At 33.7% G+C, this 14,564-nt stretch overlaps 3 protein-coding genes across 5 annotated transcripts; 2 read left to right on the top strand and 1 right to left on the bottom strand.

The window, feature by feature from the left end:
* Positions 1–302: 302 nt before the first annotated feature.
* On the bottom strand, positions 303–3,855 carry LOC110618520 (beta-glucosidase 12). 3 transcript variants are annotated; one of them, XM_043958552.1, is made up of 13 exons: positions 3,628–3,855; positions 3,469–3,538; positions 2,730–2,788; positions 2,550–2,640; positions 2,384–2,461; positions 2,035–2,122; positions 1,692–1,947; positions 1,497–1,612; positions 1,186–1,400; positions 1,063–1,094; positions 854–956; positions 654–753; positions 303–572 (listed from the first exon to the last, which is right to left on the bottom strand). In XM_043958552.1, the coding sequence occupies exons 1-13, from the start codon at positions 3,775–3,777 to the stop codon at positions 377–379; spliced, it is 1,554 nt and encodes a 517-aa protein (XP_043814487.1). In that variant the 5' UTR covers positions 3,778–3,855; the 3' UTR covers positions 303–376. The 3 variants fall into 3 exon arrangements, with proteins under 3 accessions (XP_043814487.1, XP_021617355.1, XP_021617356.1); XM_021761663.2 differs by having other exon boundaries at positions 2,550–2,625; positions 3,628–3,854; XM_021761664.2 differs by lacking the exon at positions 2,730–2,788 and having other exon boundaries at positions 2,550–2,625; positions 3,628–3,851.
* A 2,454-nt stretch (positions 3,856–6,309) lies between these two features.
* LOC110619175 (probable serine/threonine-protein kinase DDB_G0276461) lies at positions 6,310–11,222 on the top strand. The gene is made up of 8 exons (XM_021762448.2): positions 6,310–6,560; positions 7,540–8,030; positions 8,723–8,888; positions 8,978–9,028; positions 9,106–9,288; positions 9,430–9,523; positions 9,793–10,508; positions 10,600–11,222. Exons 2-8 carry the CDS (start codon positions 7,567–7,569, stop codon positions 10,936–10,938), a joined length of 2,013 nt encoding a protein of 670 aa, XP_021618140.1. The 5' UTR covers positions 6,310–6,560; positions 7,540–7,566; the 3' UTR covers positions 10,939–11,222.
* Positions 11,223–11,552: 330 nt separating this feature from the next.
* Positions 11,553–14,287, top strand: LOC110619543 (G-type lectin S-receptor-like serine/threonine-protein kinase LECRK2). Its single transcript, XM_043958303.1, has 2 exons — positions 11,553–12,576; positions 12,656–14,287. The coding sequence occupies exons 1-2, from the start codon at positions 12,525–12,527 to the stop codon at positions 13,150–13,152; spliced, it is 549 nt and encodes a 182-aa protein (XP_043814238.1). The 5' UTR covers positions 11,553–12,524; the 3' UTR covers positions 13,153–14,287.
* Positions 14,288–14,564: the final 277 nt, after the last annotated feature.

Raw genomic sequence — 14,564 nt, 5'->3', positions numbered from 1 at the left:
TCAGTATTGGTCAATTAGTTAGCTTAATTATAAACCTGAAATTAAGATTCATATATAATCTATCCCAGCGATAGAAGAGGCAATTTCAAATCAACCGACCACTTTATTACCATGAATTGCAAAATCATGAGATGGGTTTTTCCTAAGGCATCATTTTTATCATAAGATTTTACTTTTATGTTGTTTCGCCTGTTTTACTTTCAGGTGATTGCTCTAGTATTAGCTTTGTACTCTGAGTTATGTGAACAGAGTTATTTATGACCATAGAGATGAAGCAAGGGTTGGTGAACAGAGTAGCAGTATCAAAATGAGAAAACAGTTAATAAGAAGCTCATATTAATTCTGAAATTCTTCATATTGTGTGTTTTTTAGTCTTTCAAAATGCTGCTAATTGAGAGTAGTTCCCAGAATGAAGAAATTCCTTGAACCACATGGCTGATTTTTTTAGAGACCTTTCCAATCCATCCTTGTAGTTTACATACACCATTCCAAAACGAACTGCAAAACCATCATCCCATTCAAAATTGTCTAGAAGTGACCATCCAAAGTATCCCTTTACCTTCACACCTTTCCTGTTGTTCAATATTCATTCCTTTAGTTATATATGCATACTCACAAAATATTCAACAATTATGGCACTGATAATCACTCACATAATTGCTTTCTTGATGAATGCAAGATGGTTGTTGAAGTAATCTACTCTTAAGTCATCCTCAAGCATTATCCTATCAGTATCATCAAGCTCACTAACTCCTGCAAAAAATATTTATTTATTTAAAAAAAAAACTATAAATTAACTTTTGATAGTGTAAAATAGACATCTTATATATAGCTGATTCACTGACTGAATTACCATTCTCAGTTATATAGATGACAGGATCATTAAACTTGTTCTTGGTGTAGAGCAAAAGATCATGAATTCCTCTTGGATAAACGTAAAGCCATTCTGATCCTGACTGCAAATTTCAATTATAGCACAACAAACCATAACCCATGAACTATATATGTATATATATGCAACTGAAAAATACTAGTTAGTCCCTCAATTATGTTAAATCATACCCTTGGACCAATGGGAATCCCATTCCGATCAGCTGTGCATTAAAATTGCTTTATATCAGACATGAAAAGAGGTAGACAACTTCTTCTAAATGGAAGGAAAAGTAAGAACATGGAGGAACCTACGTGTGCGCATGACACAAGAGTCGGTGGAGTAGCTCAAGTTTTCAGTTTTGCAGGGAACATTAGTTGCATATTTTGATGTATAATAGTTTACTCCGATGAAATCGAAAGATCCTTTAACCAACAAGGATTCATCTTCAGAAAATTGAGGCAATCGTTTTCCCACATAAGCAACCATATCAGCAGGATAAGAACCAGACTTCAATGGTTCCATGAACCTTCAAAACTCATCATAACATGTCAACTCACATTAAAATATATATATCTTTAAGCTATCTATAAAAGCATAAATGATGTATGAAAATTTCATATACCAATCGTATTCGAAAGAAATTGCTCGAGCTACTGCATTCAAGTCACTAATTGAATCAGTCATGGGTAGAAGCCATTCAGAGTTTATGGTAATTCCAATTTGACCCATTTGAGAAATCTACATACAAGGTTTAGTCTTTAAAAAAACATAATTTAATAAACAAAAAAAAAATCTCAAAGGGAGGAAAAAAGATTACTTGGTATTTGTCCCTGTACACTTTAACTGCAGCTGCATGAGCAAGAAGTTGATTGTGTGCTGCTAAGTAAGGCTCAGTACTTGAATCACCACCAGTGCAATTGAAAGGGAGCCAGTTTGAACATCTCCCAGGTGCTTTTTTACCATTAGTATACCCATCAGTAGCAACAGTTAATGGCTCATTGAAGGTGACCCAGTGCTTTACTCTATCGCCAAACTTGCTGAAGCATAACTCGGCATAATCACGAAAATCATCCCTTCACATGTAATTAAAGAATTAGATAATTAACTAACCAAGGATTTAATTTGAGTTAAGCATAGAACCTATTAATATTATAACTTACACAAGTTTAGAGCTTAAAAGACCACCATATTCATCTTCAAGAACTTGAGGAAGGTCCCAGTGGTATAAAGTCACAAAAGGTTGGATTCCTTCATCATGTAATGTCACATCAACATCCTATATATTAACTACTTGGCAGTATACTATGCTACCCACCACTATATAGGGGAAATATTAAATACACCGGTAGTTAGACAAGGCCTGTCGGAATCAAAATCAGATCTGAATTGATTTGCTTTAAATTGAAATAGAATTTATTTAAAATTGATTTTAATTTGAATCGTAAGTGTAGTTTCCGAGTGAAAATATAAATTTTCATTTAAAAATGAAAAATTTTATTAAATACTGACCATTAGCCAAGAGTTCATTGATGAGATTGTTGTAGTAATCAATGCCTTTTTGATTTACTCCTCCGATGAGATGGCCGCCTAAAATATAGAAATTTAAATAATCATCCCTTATATAAGTTTAATTTTATATATAAAGGCTCAATGAATATTGGGTATGAATACTCACGCGGTAACAATCTCGACCATGAAATGGAAAACCTGTAAGCATCAAAGCCTAAGCTTTTCATTGTAGCCACATCTTCCTGATCAAATACAATCTTTTTATGGAAAAGATGAAGAAAGTAGTCTGAAAATATCTCTCTTTCTATATATATATATCAAAAGAAACATATATATATTTATTTACCTTGTATCTATGATATGAATCAATGGCTACGTCTCCATTACTGTGATCCTTTATTTTATCTGCACTATCATAATTCTTCATAAATTACAGCATTCTATTCTACCGTGATTTTAAATTTGTATATTTTTTAAAATAATTTTATTGTAATTTTTAAATTAAATTTCATTATTTTATTTATTTGCTGAGATTTTAAGGAGATTTTATTTTATTTAGTTAAATTTTTTGCGTAATATAAACAACACAAATGTTAATATTTGAGTTGTAAATAAACTTGTCCCTATTCAATAAAGTGTTTTCCCATATTTTTCTAACAGTTTGTCTCCCAAAAGATATTCATTAATTTTGGTTCAAAACCTAATTATTTCTAGAGTATATGATATTTGTATTTTTTATATAATTTTCTTTTTCTAGAGAATAAATAATTACATATATATCTATAAACTAAGAAAAAATATATATGATTTTGAAATTTGGGTTGCTCTTCTGGCACTAAATTAAGAAGTAATGGAGAGAAAACTTGTTAAAAAAATGAATAAATAAATAAATAAAATGGTGAAAGAGCAGTCTACACATGTGACCACAAATATTAATTCTGATACATTATTGTAGACCCTTGAATCATGCATTCCAATAATACTGTAGACCTCATTTTGTTCTCAGTTTATCCATGGATGCATTATCAGATATCAAGAGAGAGAGAGAGAATGAGAGAGAGAGAGAGAGAGAGAGAGAGAGAAACCGGGGTATTTCTTAGTGAAGGTATCCCATATGCTTGGTCCTCTGCCATCTTCCATTGCTGCACCTTCATACTGTAGAATCACATACACATCAATGACTCATCAATTTCTCCATAATCAAATGTTCTAAAAGTTAACAACACAGGAAACCAAGAACAAACCTGGTAAGCAGATGAGCCAGTCCCAAATATAAAACCTGCCGGAAAACTACTCCGGCGAAGAGGAGCCCAATCCTCCACAGAATCTTCATTATGAACCGCTGAGACCGGCAGAAGAATGAGAAATAGGGAGAGAAAACCTTTAACTTTCATGGTTAGTTCAACATTCAGAACAAGTTTCCTTTCTGTTGCTTATAAATTGTGTTTTCATACCGGATAGAAAACTTCAAGAATATATATATATATATTTCAATTCACATGGTAAATACCATTGTTGCCATCAATATATGAAATACTTTCAGCTTTTTCAAAGGGCAATTTCCGTATATAAATATCTTTCACACCTAAGAAAATCTCTTGGGTAAAAGTCCAAATCAGCCCTTGAGATCAATTCAATGATTTAGCTAAATGCATCCATTAAATTTTAATTTTAGCTCTAAATAAGTTATGACGTTTTTTAATTTAAAATATTAAATATTAAATATTTTAATTAAATTTATTAAATTAAAAAATCTAAATCTTTATGTGAATTTTTAATTATGTCCTTTTTTAAATTTTTGTGTAAAATAATCAAACATTTGACTTTTAGTTACAATTGTATCTATTTTTTAAATCAATTCTCAATCATTTTAGTTTATGTCGATGATTTCATTGTTACTGGTGATGAAATTATTGATTCATTTAAAAATGAAAAAATTTGGAGCATGAAATCACTTTTTAAATTTAAAGTAGAATATACAAAAAAAAAAAAAATATTCTTATATCAATAAAAATATGCAAAAATATCTACTTCAAAAGTATAGAATGCTAAATTGTAAACCTTTTCCTTTTCTAATAGAAGTTAATTTAAAGTTAAGTATCTCATAAGGCAAAAATTTAAAAGATTAAATGTGTACATAAATTTAATCTGTCTAACACTAACAATAATAGATATTGTATTTGCAATTCGAATAGCAAGCTACTTCATGCAAAATTCTAAAAGTATCATTTGAAATTGGTTAAAAGATTTTTGAAATATATTAAAGAAACACTTGATCTCCGATTATTTTATAAAAGTAAAATTGACTACAAGCTAGAAGGTTATTGTGATGTTGATTATACTAATAATTGTGATACAAAAAAATAAACTATAAGCTATATATTTAGTTTGAATTTTAGAGCAGTTATTTAGTATAGCAAGAAATAACTAATTATGCCATTCTCAACCTCAAAAGCAGAATATCGAATAATAATAATATTAATACAAGAAAATACTTAATTGATACAGTTGTTGTTGAAGGATTTATATCAATAAATTAATTATCCAATATCATTATTAATGACCGTCGGGCTTCTTATTCTAAGGTGAGGTTGAACTCTGGAGAAGAATATAGGCTTAAAATCCATTATATCCTTCTGAGTAGATCGATCTTATATCGCACACTCTAGTCCATGACTAAAACAGACTAGACTGACCTCATGCGCGAGTCCACTAGAGAATAGCCTAGTCCGATGATGTGATGGAAGGCAGAAGAGCAGGCCTAACTACCTCGCAATGCTATCAGCATGTGCGCCGAGAGAATTAAATAGCAGTCTCACAAAAAGGGGTACGCTAATACGTCCGTACGTACGAACCTGAATGATAAAAAATAGGTGGTATTTTAGCAATATAACGATTATGCGTCACTAGAGAATAAGAAAAAGAGGATAAAAAATGAAATAAAAAAAAAGGATAAAAGATGAAAGACGTGATTTTTTCAAACTAAATTTATATATACTATAAACTCTATTTTTTGAATACCAAAATATCAATTATATATTATGATAATTTGTCACACATAGTCTAATTATTATCCGATACCAACCTCTACACTCATTTGATTAATTATTCTTAATAAATATGAATTATTGATTTCGATTTGAGCTGACATGTATCAAAGCATGGCTAGATCTATTTATAGCCCCTATGAATTTCTTTAATTTCCTTCATGATGGCAACTTGATTCTGTTCATTTACTTTTCTTTTACTTGGGGCAAAAATAAACACTTCTTATTGAATCACGTTTGTAAAGATAAAATAAAGAGTAATTAAAAAGGAAAAAAAAAAAAAAGAAAGAAATATAATTTTCTTTATGTTATTTAAATATATTATCAATTTTGAAATATATACTTTATTATTTAAAAGTAAAAAAGAAAAGTTGATCATTATATCATCAATTAGTAAATTTAATATAAATCACTTTTATTTTAATATTTATCTATAATTCACTCAATTTGAAAGAAAATATTTTAAGTTAGATATTTTTTAAAATCCTTTCTTATCTAGTTAATACATAAATTAAAAAAAAAAATCTTTTTATTTCTCACAAGATCCAAACAAAGGTAGGAGAGAAGCAAAGAATTCAATGGTCTGACTAGATTAAATCATCATTAACAAACAATAAATAATCCCAAATCATACATTACTGCTTACATTATAATAATCTTAACCCACAAATCCACAATAATTAGCAAACAAAGCTAATCTCGAAGCCAGGAAGAATAAGACACGCGTCCTCCAGATCCAGGCGAGTACGCTTGAAATTTCACCTCTCTACCTCTGTAGCGGGCCAGTCACGTTCACGTACTCTCTAATTCCCACCGAAAGCGTCAGTTTCCTTACCTCCCTGAATTTCACCTCTTACCTCACATCTCTCTCTATCTCTCTCTATCTCTCTCCTGTTCCTATATATACATTGCATACCCAATTCCATTTTCCCGTCTCTCTTTATATACACCCTTCTCTTGCCTTCTCATTTGCCGCCCCTTTATCCCTCTCTGTATCCGTTTTGAGATCTAACGAGGAGAGGACTTAGATCTGTGTTTTAAACCCAGAGCGCATCAGCTTCTGTGGCCTGTTTTTCTTCATTCTAATTAGCTTATACTTTTCTGCTCATCAATCAATCGGATTTTACAAGGTACTTTTTTTTTTGTGGGTTTTATTTGTTTTTCTCGTTTTTTCATTTTTTGGGAGTACATAAAGAGCATACAATGTTTGGTTATTAATGGGATTATGATTTAGATCTTGTTGGAGTAATGGGTTGTTCTGGGATTTTTTACAATCGAATAATGAATCTTGAATTAGGAAAGCAGATCTAAATTTCACGTTAGCTTTTTGTAATGTGATTAAAGATTTTAGCTTCTTGTTTTGTTCATGTGTTGATCTATTGAAATAAATAGTTAAAGCCAATCTTTAGTTGTTGGGAGCATATGGAGGATGTAAGGACGAAAAAGATTGGATCTTGTTTGACGGTGCTGGAATTTGGTTATATGAACGGTATCTGCTTGCGTGTGTTTTACTTTTCAATGGCTAAATGCTTTGAATTCTTTTAAGCAGGGTGTTTTTGGAATTACTGGGATGCTGATGACTTTGATTGAAACTGTATTATATCGTCTTGTGTGCTTATTTTATTTACTCGACTAAAATCCTGTATTCAAACTAGGTCAATGTAATGGGCCTTACGGAAATTTATTTATTTATTTTTTTGTGCGTGTGTGTCATTAAGCTGTATATAGCAGTTGAATTCAAGTTTATCTGGATCTTGTGCATAGTATCCTGCAAAAATTTGTGTGGCCCCCATCTGCTTGTCGCATTTATCTTTTCAAACTTGAGCTAGGACTTTCCATGTTAACAAGAATGAAACATGGTTCGTAACACCAATGGAGTTAGATTGATATCAACATGCATATAAAATGACAGCAATGGAATGACAATCTTCAAACTTTTTTTGTAAAGTGTCTATTCCTTGGTAATCAAAACCCCAAAATCTATGAACTAGTCTATGTTTGATGCCGAGCTTAAATATGAAGTTATATTTTCTCATACTAAATTTATATTTTTCCTTTTCTTCCTTTGTTTTTGTGAATATCGTTTTTTTCTGTCCACTTTATATGCAGTGCTTTCTTGTGTTCTTTGTACCAACTATGTGGAGGTTTAAACCATTTACTCAAAAAGAGCCAGCGGGGCTTGAAGGTCGTTATATGGATGTTGGCAATCTCAAGATTAATGTCAGGAATGCCATTGCTGAGGGAGGTTTTTCCTGTGTTTACTTAGCTCGAGATGCTCTGCATGCCTCAAAGCAATATGCTCTAAAGCACATGATATGCATTGATGAGGAGTCACTAGAACTGGCACTGAAGGAGATTAATGTGATGAAATCACTCAAAGGACATCCCAATATTGTCACACTATATTCACATGCCATCTTGGATATGGGAAGGACCAAGGAAGCACTTCTTGTTATGGAATTTTGTGAGAAGTCTCTGGTTAGTGTGCTGGAGAGCAGAGGAGCAGGATATTTTGAGGAAAAACAGGTCCTTTCCTTATTCAGAGATGCATGCAATGCAGTTTACGCAATGCATTCTCAGTCTCCACCTATTGCTCACAGGTAAGAGGTGCTGCATCTTGACTTCAATGTTGTAATTATGAATTCATTATTTCCTTAATTATATGTTCCCCCTCTCTTAGTAACCCAGTCTCAAGGAAACCGTAGTTTTATTATAGAACTTCTTGCAGCTTATTGTTGTTTTCTGTCTCGTACTGAATTGATTTTATAGGCGTTTTTATAGTTTGTGCATATTCTGTATTATAAAGCTGAGGGTGATATGGATATGGTTTATTATATATATAATTTTATCATTATATGGGAAATGTGAAATCTATAACTAATTATTTCTTATCATATGTCTAATAAATTTTTATAATATTGGCACTCTTAAAATAATTTGGCTTAACTAGATTCTGTTTTTATATTTTTGGATATACAACATTTCCCCTCCCAAAAAACATATAAACAATGAGCAGTGGCCCCTTCAAAAAATTATTTTGGCTTCACCCTTGGATAGATATTTCAATTGTATCTCTTTGTAAGTTATTAATAGTTGCTAATTCGATCTTATGATCAACTCACTAAACAATATCAGGGTTCTACACTTTCTACTTAAATCAGCTAGTGTTGTCCTAAATTAGTAGGTTGTTTCCCTTTTCCTTTTCATACCGGCTTATTTGATGACAGAGGCTTAAGTTTGTTCACATATTAATCTTTTTCTCACCTGTTTCATTCTTCTTTGTAATCTTTAGGGACTTGAAAGCGGAGAATCTTCTTTTGGGGCCTGATGGACTGTGGAAGTTGTGTGATTTTGGGAGTACCTCTACCAATCATAAGCGTTTTGAGAAGCCTGAAGAAATGGGAATTGAAGAAGATAACATCCGGAAGTACACAACACCTGCCTATAGAGCCCCTGAGGTTGAATGATTTGCTTTTGAAAAGAATGTTTCTAACTCATTGTGGTGTAACTGTTTTGATTACAGTCCTTCCTCTTTTTCTTGATTTAGATGTGGGATCTGTTGCGAAGAGAACTTATAAGTGAGAAGGTAGACATATGGGTAAGTGAATTGACATGTCTTCATTGCAATATTCTTCTCCTTAATGGAAACTGAAGTTGATCTGCCCCACATTTCAGGCCCTTGGCTGTTTGCTCTTCCGTATATGCTACTTCAAAAATGCATTTGATGGGGAGTCGAAGCTACAAATATTAAATGGAAACTATCGCATTCCAGACTTACCCAAGTACAGCACACCAGTAGTAGACTTAATCAGGGATATGCTTCAAGCTTCACCAGATAACAGACCAGACATCACGCAGGCAAGCGCTTTGCTTGATTGGCAATTCATCTCCATGAACTTGGGTTAGTTTTAGTTTTAGATCATCCATATCCATGGGAAAATGAGGTGCAAAGTTCTAAGAATCTGTTTACTGATGCTGGGATTTTTCCCATGGTCACAGGTATGGTTTCGTGTTAATGAGCTGTTACCAGTTAATCTGCAGAAGTCATTGCCTGATGGGCCACCTGAAATGCAGTCTGCTGGAGCACATGAAGGTGAAACCATTTCCTTGAATAAAAAGCTTAGTTTCTCTGGAGAAAAAATATATATATTTTTATCTTCTTCAGAATAAAGTGATATGAAGTAATTCTGGGGCCCATTTTCTGGTTCTATGGTGTGACTTATACTTTTCTTTACTTTCTTCTCTCCTTATGTGATGGACAGAGGATCAAATGCTACAATTAAAATGTAAAACTATCTGCAAATGGGACCTTGTTTAGTAGAGAAATGACTTTTTAATTTTATTATTTTTGAACATTAACAGGTACTTCCAAACCTGCAAATAGGTCACATCCAATGCCTCATAGATCTCCACCACCTCCTCCCTCTGGGGGAGGGGGAAGTGGGGGACAACTTGGTGCTTTCTGGTCCTCTCAACATGCAAAGGACTCATTATCTGTTGAAAATGAGAGCAGACCTAAGTTTGATGAAGAACCTAGTTATAACACATTGAGACATGATAGGAGTCGAATGGAGAATAATACTTTATCCAAAAATGCCAACCCTGCAAAAGATGAAAATGCAGAAACTCATTCTACTAGGAGGAATGTGCATGGCAAGTTGCACATTTCTGAGGATGGTACTTCCAAGGACTTTGAAATAAATTTCTTCCAGAAAGACTTAGACCGTGGCACGGAGAGGCCGAAAGCATCAAAAAATGAGAGCACATCTTTATTCCAAGATGAGGCTTTTAATACTTTTGTTGCTGAATTTGATAGCAATAATCTGAACTCCAGAGTTGGTAATAACAAATCAGTAAAAGAAGAAGAATTGGAGGCTGAAATAGAGAGGCTTAGAGAGCAACTGAAGCAATCAAACATAGAGAAGGTGGAAATGACTTCAAAATATGAAAAGCTATCTGCCATTTGTCGATCTCAGAGGCAAGATATACAGGAGCTCAAGCAAGCAATGGCTGCTAGAACCCCATCACCTAATAAGTATCATGCTTCCCCTAAAATTCAATCATCAACAACTCCTAAGGTGTGGCAACGAGAGTCCCTTATTTATTGCTATCTTATTTTTCCATACATCCAATTATGCATGTTGGTGATAGTATTTATTGTTCTTGTAGAAAGGAGAATCTGACTGGAGCTCTCCGAGTCCAGAGACTAAGCCATGGCAAGCATTTGCGGAGGATGCCAAATCACATCAGCAGCCTCTTTCAAAGGGCAATAGTCCCCAATCTGTTAGGACACGAAATGCAAACCAGAAAATGCAGGCTGCTCAGGAACCTTCTGAATTTGAGTCATGGGGTTTTGGAGCAGATAGTTTTACGGTTGTTCCTTCTGCCAGCACTCAGAATTCAAGACCCATTAATGAAGGAAATAGTTCTCAGAACTATGGTGGGACTGCGAAAAAGGTAGTGGAGAGTAATCCAGTTACTCAACCTGCTGGATGGGCTGGTTTCTAGTTCATGCTACTTCTAGGAATCTAAAAGGGAAAATTTTGTCAGAACAATGATATCTTACATTGCAGCTCTACTGCAAATGGATAAGGTATACAGAGACATTAAAAATATATGGCTTCGGGGCTTGTCTTGTTGTATCGAGTGCTTTTGATTTACAGATTTACTTTTGCCATAGAACAATTGCCCATTATTCCCTGGACTAAGCAGCAAACTACATGTGTATACTTTTCTCCATGTCTCAATTATTGAGGTATGCAATTTGGCTTTTTATATTGTCATTTTCTGAAGCGCAACTGTTGGCTGTAGAGACAAGCAGGGTGTTGTCCTTTTTCTTTCTTTTTTCCTGTGCCCAAAGGTGCGATTACCACTTTTGAGGAGACTGAAACCCGGCGTTTTTCTGGAAATCATCTCTCGGAAAGGCAGATGCTTGGTGTTAAATTCGTTGTACCCTTGGGGATTTGCGTGTGGAAGTTTAGTGGTGTTGTGGTAATAATGTCTTCTCTGCATTTACCTATGAAACTATGTGGACGCTTGTTTTAACCGCTGCCTAAAGATGAGTCGATTTATGTTTAAATACTGGTTGTAGTTAAAACTGATGTCTTTAATACAGCAGTTTGGACTTGCAATAAATAATCTCGTGTATATAAATGTGATTTGTGCTATTAATTCATCTCCAATAAGTGAGAGGAGGGGGTTGTAGGAAAGAAGCAAAATCCTGAATTTCATGCAATCCATTCCATCTATAAAGTTAATCAAGCTTGACTTTCTCTAGGCATTTCCTGGTTCGGCTTTGGAGGCCAAGAAGTGACTAGGTGTCATATCTATTTCATATCTGTTTTATGCTTTTAATAAAGCCTAAATGATTAATCATGACATGTCCTCGAGTAAAGGTGTTTTTTTAAAGTCTCCTTGATAACATTGGGGCCGTCCTAAAGAAGAATTTGCGGTGTTTTACAAACTAGAATGGTCAGAAGAGAGTAACATAGCACACTGTCTTCACTAGAAAAGAAAGGGAAGGACTCGTAAAACTTTATATTAAATCTTGAACTTCCTCTTGCAATGGTAGCAATTTGAAATTGTCCATGATGATGGCATTTTTTTAACTCTTCATTGTCCTTGCCTCTGGGTTCCTCTTCTTATAGCATTTCTTGCAGTTGCTCAAACGAGCAAGAATATTATCTTTACTCGCTTCTGATGTCTTTTCTTCATGGAAATTGACTTCAGGTGATTTTGCCTTTGGATTTCACCGCCTTGAAAATCAGTCATCCTTCTTGCTCGCAGTATGGATGACAAAATTTCTGAGAAGACCATCGTATGGATTGCAAATGGACATAGTCCTGTGCTAAAAAGGATCAAGAGTTGAGCTTACCAAAAATGGTCAATTAATACTTAATAATCCGTAGGGCCATACTATTTGGAAAGTTGACTCAACCTCAACTGAGGTTGCTTATGCTGCCATGCTTGACACATGTAACTTAGTGCTTGAAAATTGAAATTCGAGTTATGCCTGGGAGAGCTTCAAAAATCCCACCAACACCATCCTTCCAACTCAAGTACTAGGAATTGGAGCGATTCTATATTCTCGTCAAATGCCAAGTAACTATTCAAAAGAGAGATTCCAGCTTCGCTTCCTACAAGAAGGTAATGTTGTGCTTAATACCATAACCCTGTCTACAGAATTCGCATGCGATGCTTACTATTACAGTGACACTTTTGACAGTGTTAATAACACAAATTCTGGTCACGTGTTGGTCTTTAATGAAACTGGTTACTTCTATATTGTTCGAAGAAATGGAAAAAAATGCTAACTTGACCGTGGGAATTATGGTTCCAAGTAGCAACTTTTATCACAGGGTGACTTTGAGTTATGATGGGGTTCTCGTACAATATGCTCACCTCAAGGCTTCAGCTAATGAAACCTGGGATCAATCTTGGTTTCCTGTTTGGGCTGTTCTAGATAATATATGCACTGACATAATAGGCAGATTAGGCAGCGGAGCTTGTGGGTTCAACAGCTACTGCGTTCTTGGCCCAAATCGCAGGCCAACATATGAATGTCCTCCTGGATATAGCTTTTTCGATGCAGATAACAGATTTGGTGGCTGCAAGTTAGACAGAGTACCAAAATGTGAGGAAGGAGGTCCTGAGCTAGAAGACATATATGATATGCACATGTTATCTAACACCTTTTGGCCTATTTCAGACTACGAACAATAGCTTCCCCTCAATGAAGATGAATTTAGGGAATCCTGCTTACATGATTGTCAGTGTTTGTTGCTATTCTTAGAGATGGAAATTGTTGGAAGAAGAAGCTGCCAATCTTAAATGGTAGAGTGGATCCTAGTACTCCTAGTAAGGCATTTATCAAGGTCATGAAACCTGACATTGTCGAGGGTGATATTAGCAGCACAAAGAAAAATCAAGAATCTCTTGTTCTTGTGGGATCGATTGTGTTCCTCAACTTTCTATTCACAATGGCAATAACAATAATTGCATATTTCTTATCCCACAACCGACACGCCTTTATTCCTACTGTGCTAAGTATATTGAAAACAAGTATCCGGCCTTACACTTATGAAGAGCTAAAGGAAGCCACAGATAGTTCAAAGAAGAACTAGGAAGAGGTTCTTTTGACATTGTATATAAAGGAGTCTTTCCAACAAACACAAGGAGTTTTGTTGCAGTGAAGAAGTTAGACAAGTTGGTACAACGTAGGGAAGAAGAATTCTAGACTGAAGTTGCATTGTATAAACTGGCTTTGCATAAGTTTTATGCAGTTTATGAAAGGGCTTGCACTGTTATATATCCAGAATTGTGTTATTCACTTGTATCTAGAGATAATCCAGTGGCTGATTACTTTTCATTGGATAAAAGTGGAACCATTTTTTATAATGGAGCAGAAAAGCAACTTCCTATATAGAAAATAAGGAAATCCCATTTTAAGTCTAGGTAAAATACATCACTCTAAATTTTAAGAGTAAAAATGGGATTTCCGATCCCAACATTGAATCGTTCTCAAATTAGAGACCAAGTACATATGAAATGCAAATAAAGAATTTGAGTAGAAGGGGATCAGAAGATTCACAAATGAGCAAGTTCTACCAATTAGAATAGAAGCAGAAAAGAAATATGACAGACGAAAATACAAAGAAGGTAGTCCTAAGATTCTGCAAGTCTTCAAAGTCAGAAGTCTTCTCATAAAATAGTTAAATATTTTTCAAATATTAGAATATACAAAATTGATGTTATGTAATTTAAGACTACTTCAAAATAATTGCACGACAATTTCACTTCTCTTGCAAAACACCTTCAATAAGTACCTTTCAAATCAAAAAGAAAAATCAACTTCGCAACTACTTACCAAAAATTAAAGAAAAACAAATATTATTTAGTTTCTATATTATAAAAAATTTTATTAATGACTTATACAATTTTGAAGCATATTTTAAAATATTTATGATATTTTAAAAAGTATATTAATAAATTCTTTCATTAATTTTAAGTGTTAAATATTATAAAAAAAAGTAAAAAATATCCTTAATAAATTCTTTCATTAATTTTAAGTGTTAAATATTATAAAAAAAGTTAAAAATACTCTTGATATGAAGAGATTAATTAATAGACTTTTT

The sequence above is a fragment of the Manihot esculenta genome, chromosome 7, assembly GCF_001659605.2.
Source record: "Manihot esculenta cultivar AM560-2 chromosome 7, M.esculenta_v8, whole genome shotgun sequence".
NCBI classification, from domain to species: domain Eukaryota; kingdom Viridiplantae; phylum Streptophyta; class Magnoliopsida; order Malpighiales; family Euphorbiaceae; genus Manihot; species Manihot esculenta.
This window is presented reverse-complemented; position numbering and strand designations above follow the sequence as displayed.

Coding starts and splice junctions, on each gene's coding strand:
- LOC110618520 (XM_043958552.1), bottom strand. CDS start 3,777: ATGAAAGTTAAAGGTTTTCTCTCCCTATTTCTCATTCTTCTGCCGGTC. Junction 1,613..1,691: donor TGTACAGGGACAAATACCAA/GTAATCTTTTTT, acceptor CCTTGTATGTAG/ATTTCTCAAATGGGTCAAAT. Junction 1,095..1,185: donor CTCTTGTGTCATGCGCACAC/GTAGGTTCCTCC, acceptor TTTAATGCACAG/CTGATCGGAATGGGATTCCC.
- LOC110619175 (XM_021762448.2), top strand. CDS start 7,567: ATGTGGAGGTTTAAACCATTTACTCAAAAAGAGCCAGCGGGGCTTGAA. Junction 9,029..9,105: donor GTGAGAAGGTAGACATATGG/GTAAGTGAATTG, acceptor CCCACATTTCAG/GCCCTTGGCTGTTTGCTCTT. Junction 10,509..10,599: donor AATCATCAACAACTCCTAAG/GTGTGGCAACGA, acceptor TTGTTCTTGTAG/AAAGGAGAATCTGACTGGAG.
- LOC110619543 (XM_043958303.1), top strand. CDS start 12,525: ATGCCAAGTAACTATTCAAAAGAGAGATTCCAGCTTCGCTTCCTACAA. Junction 12,577..12,655: donor GCTTCGCTTCCTACAAGAAG/GTAATGTTGTGC, acceptor CACTTTTGACAG/TGTTAATAACACAAATTCTG.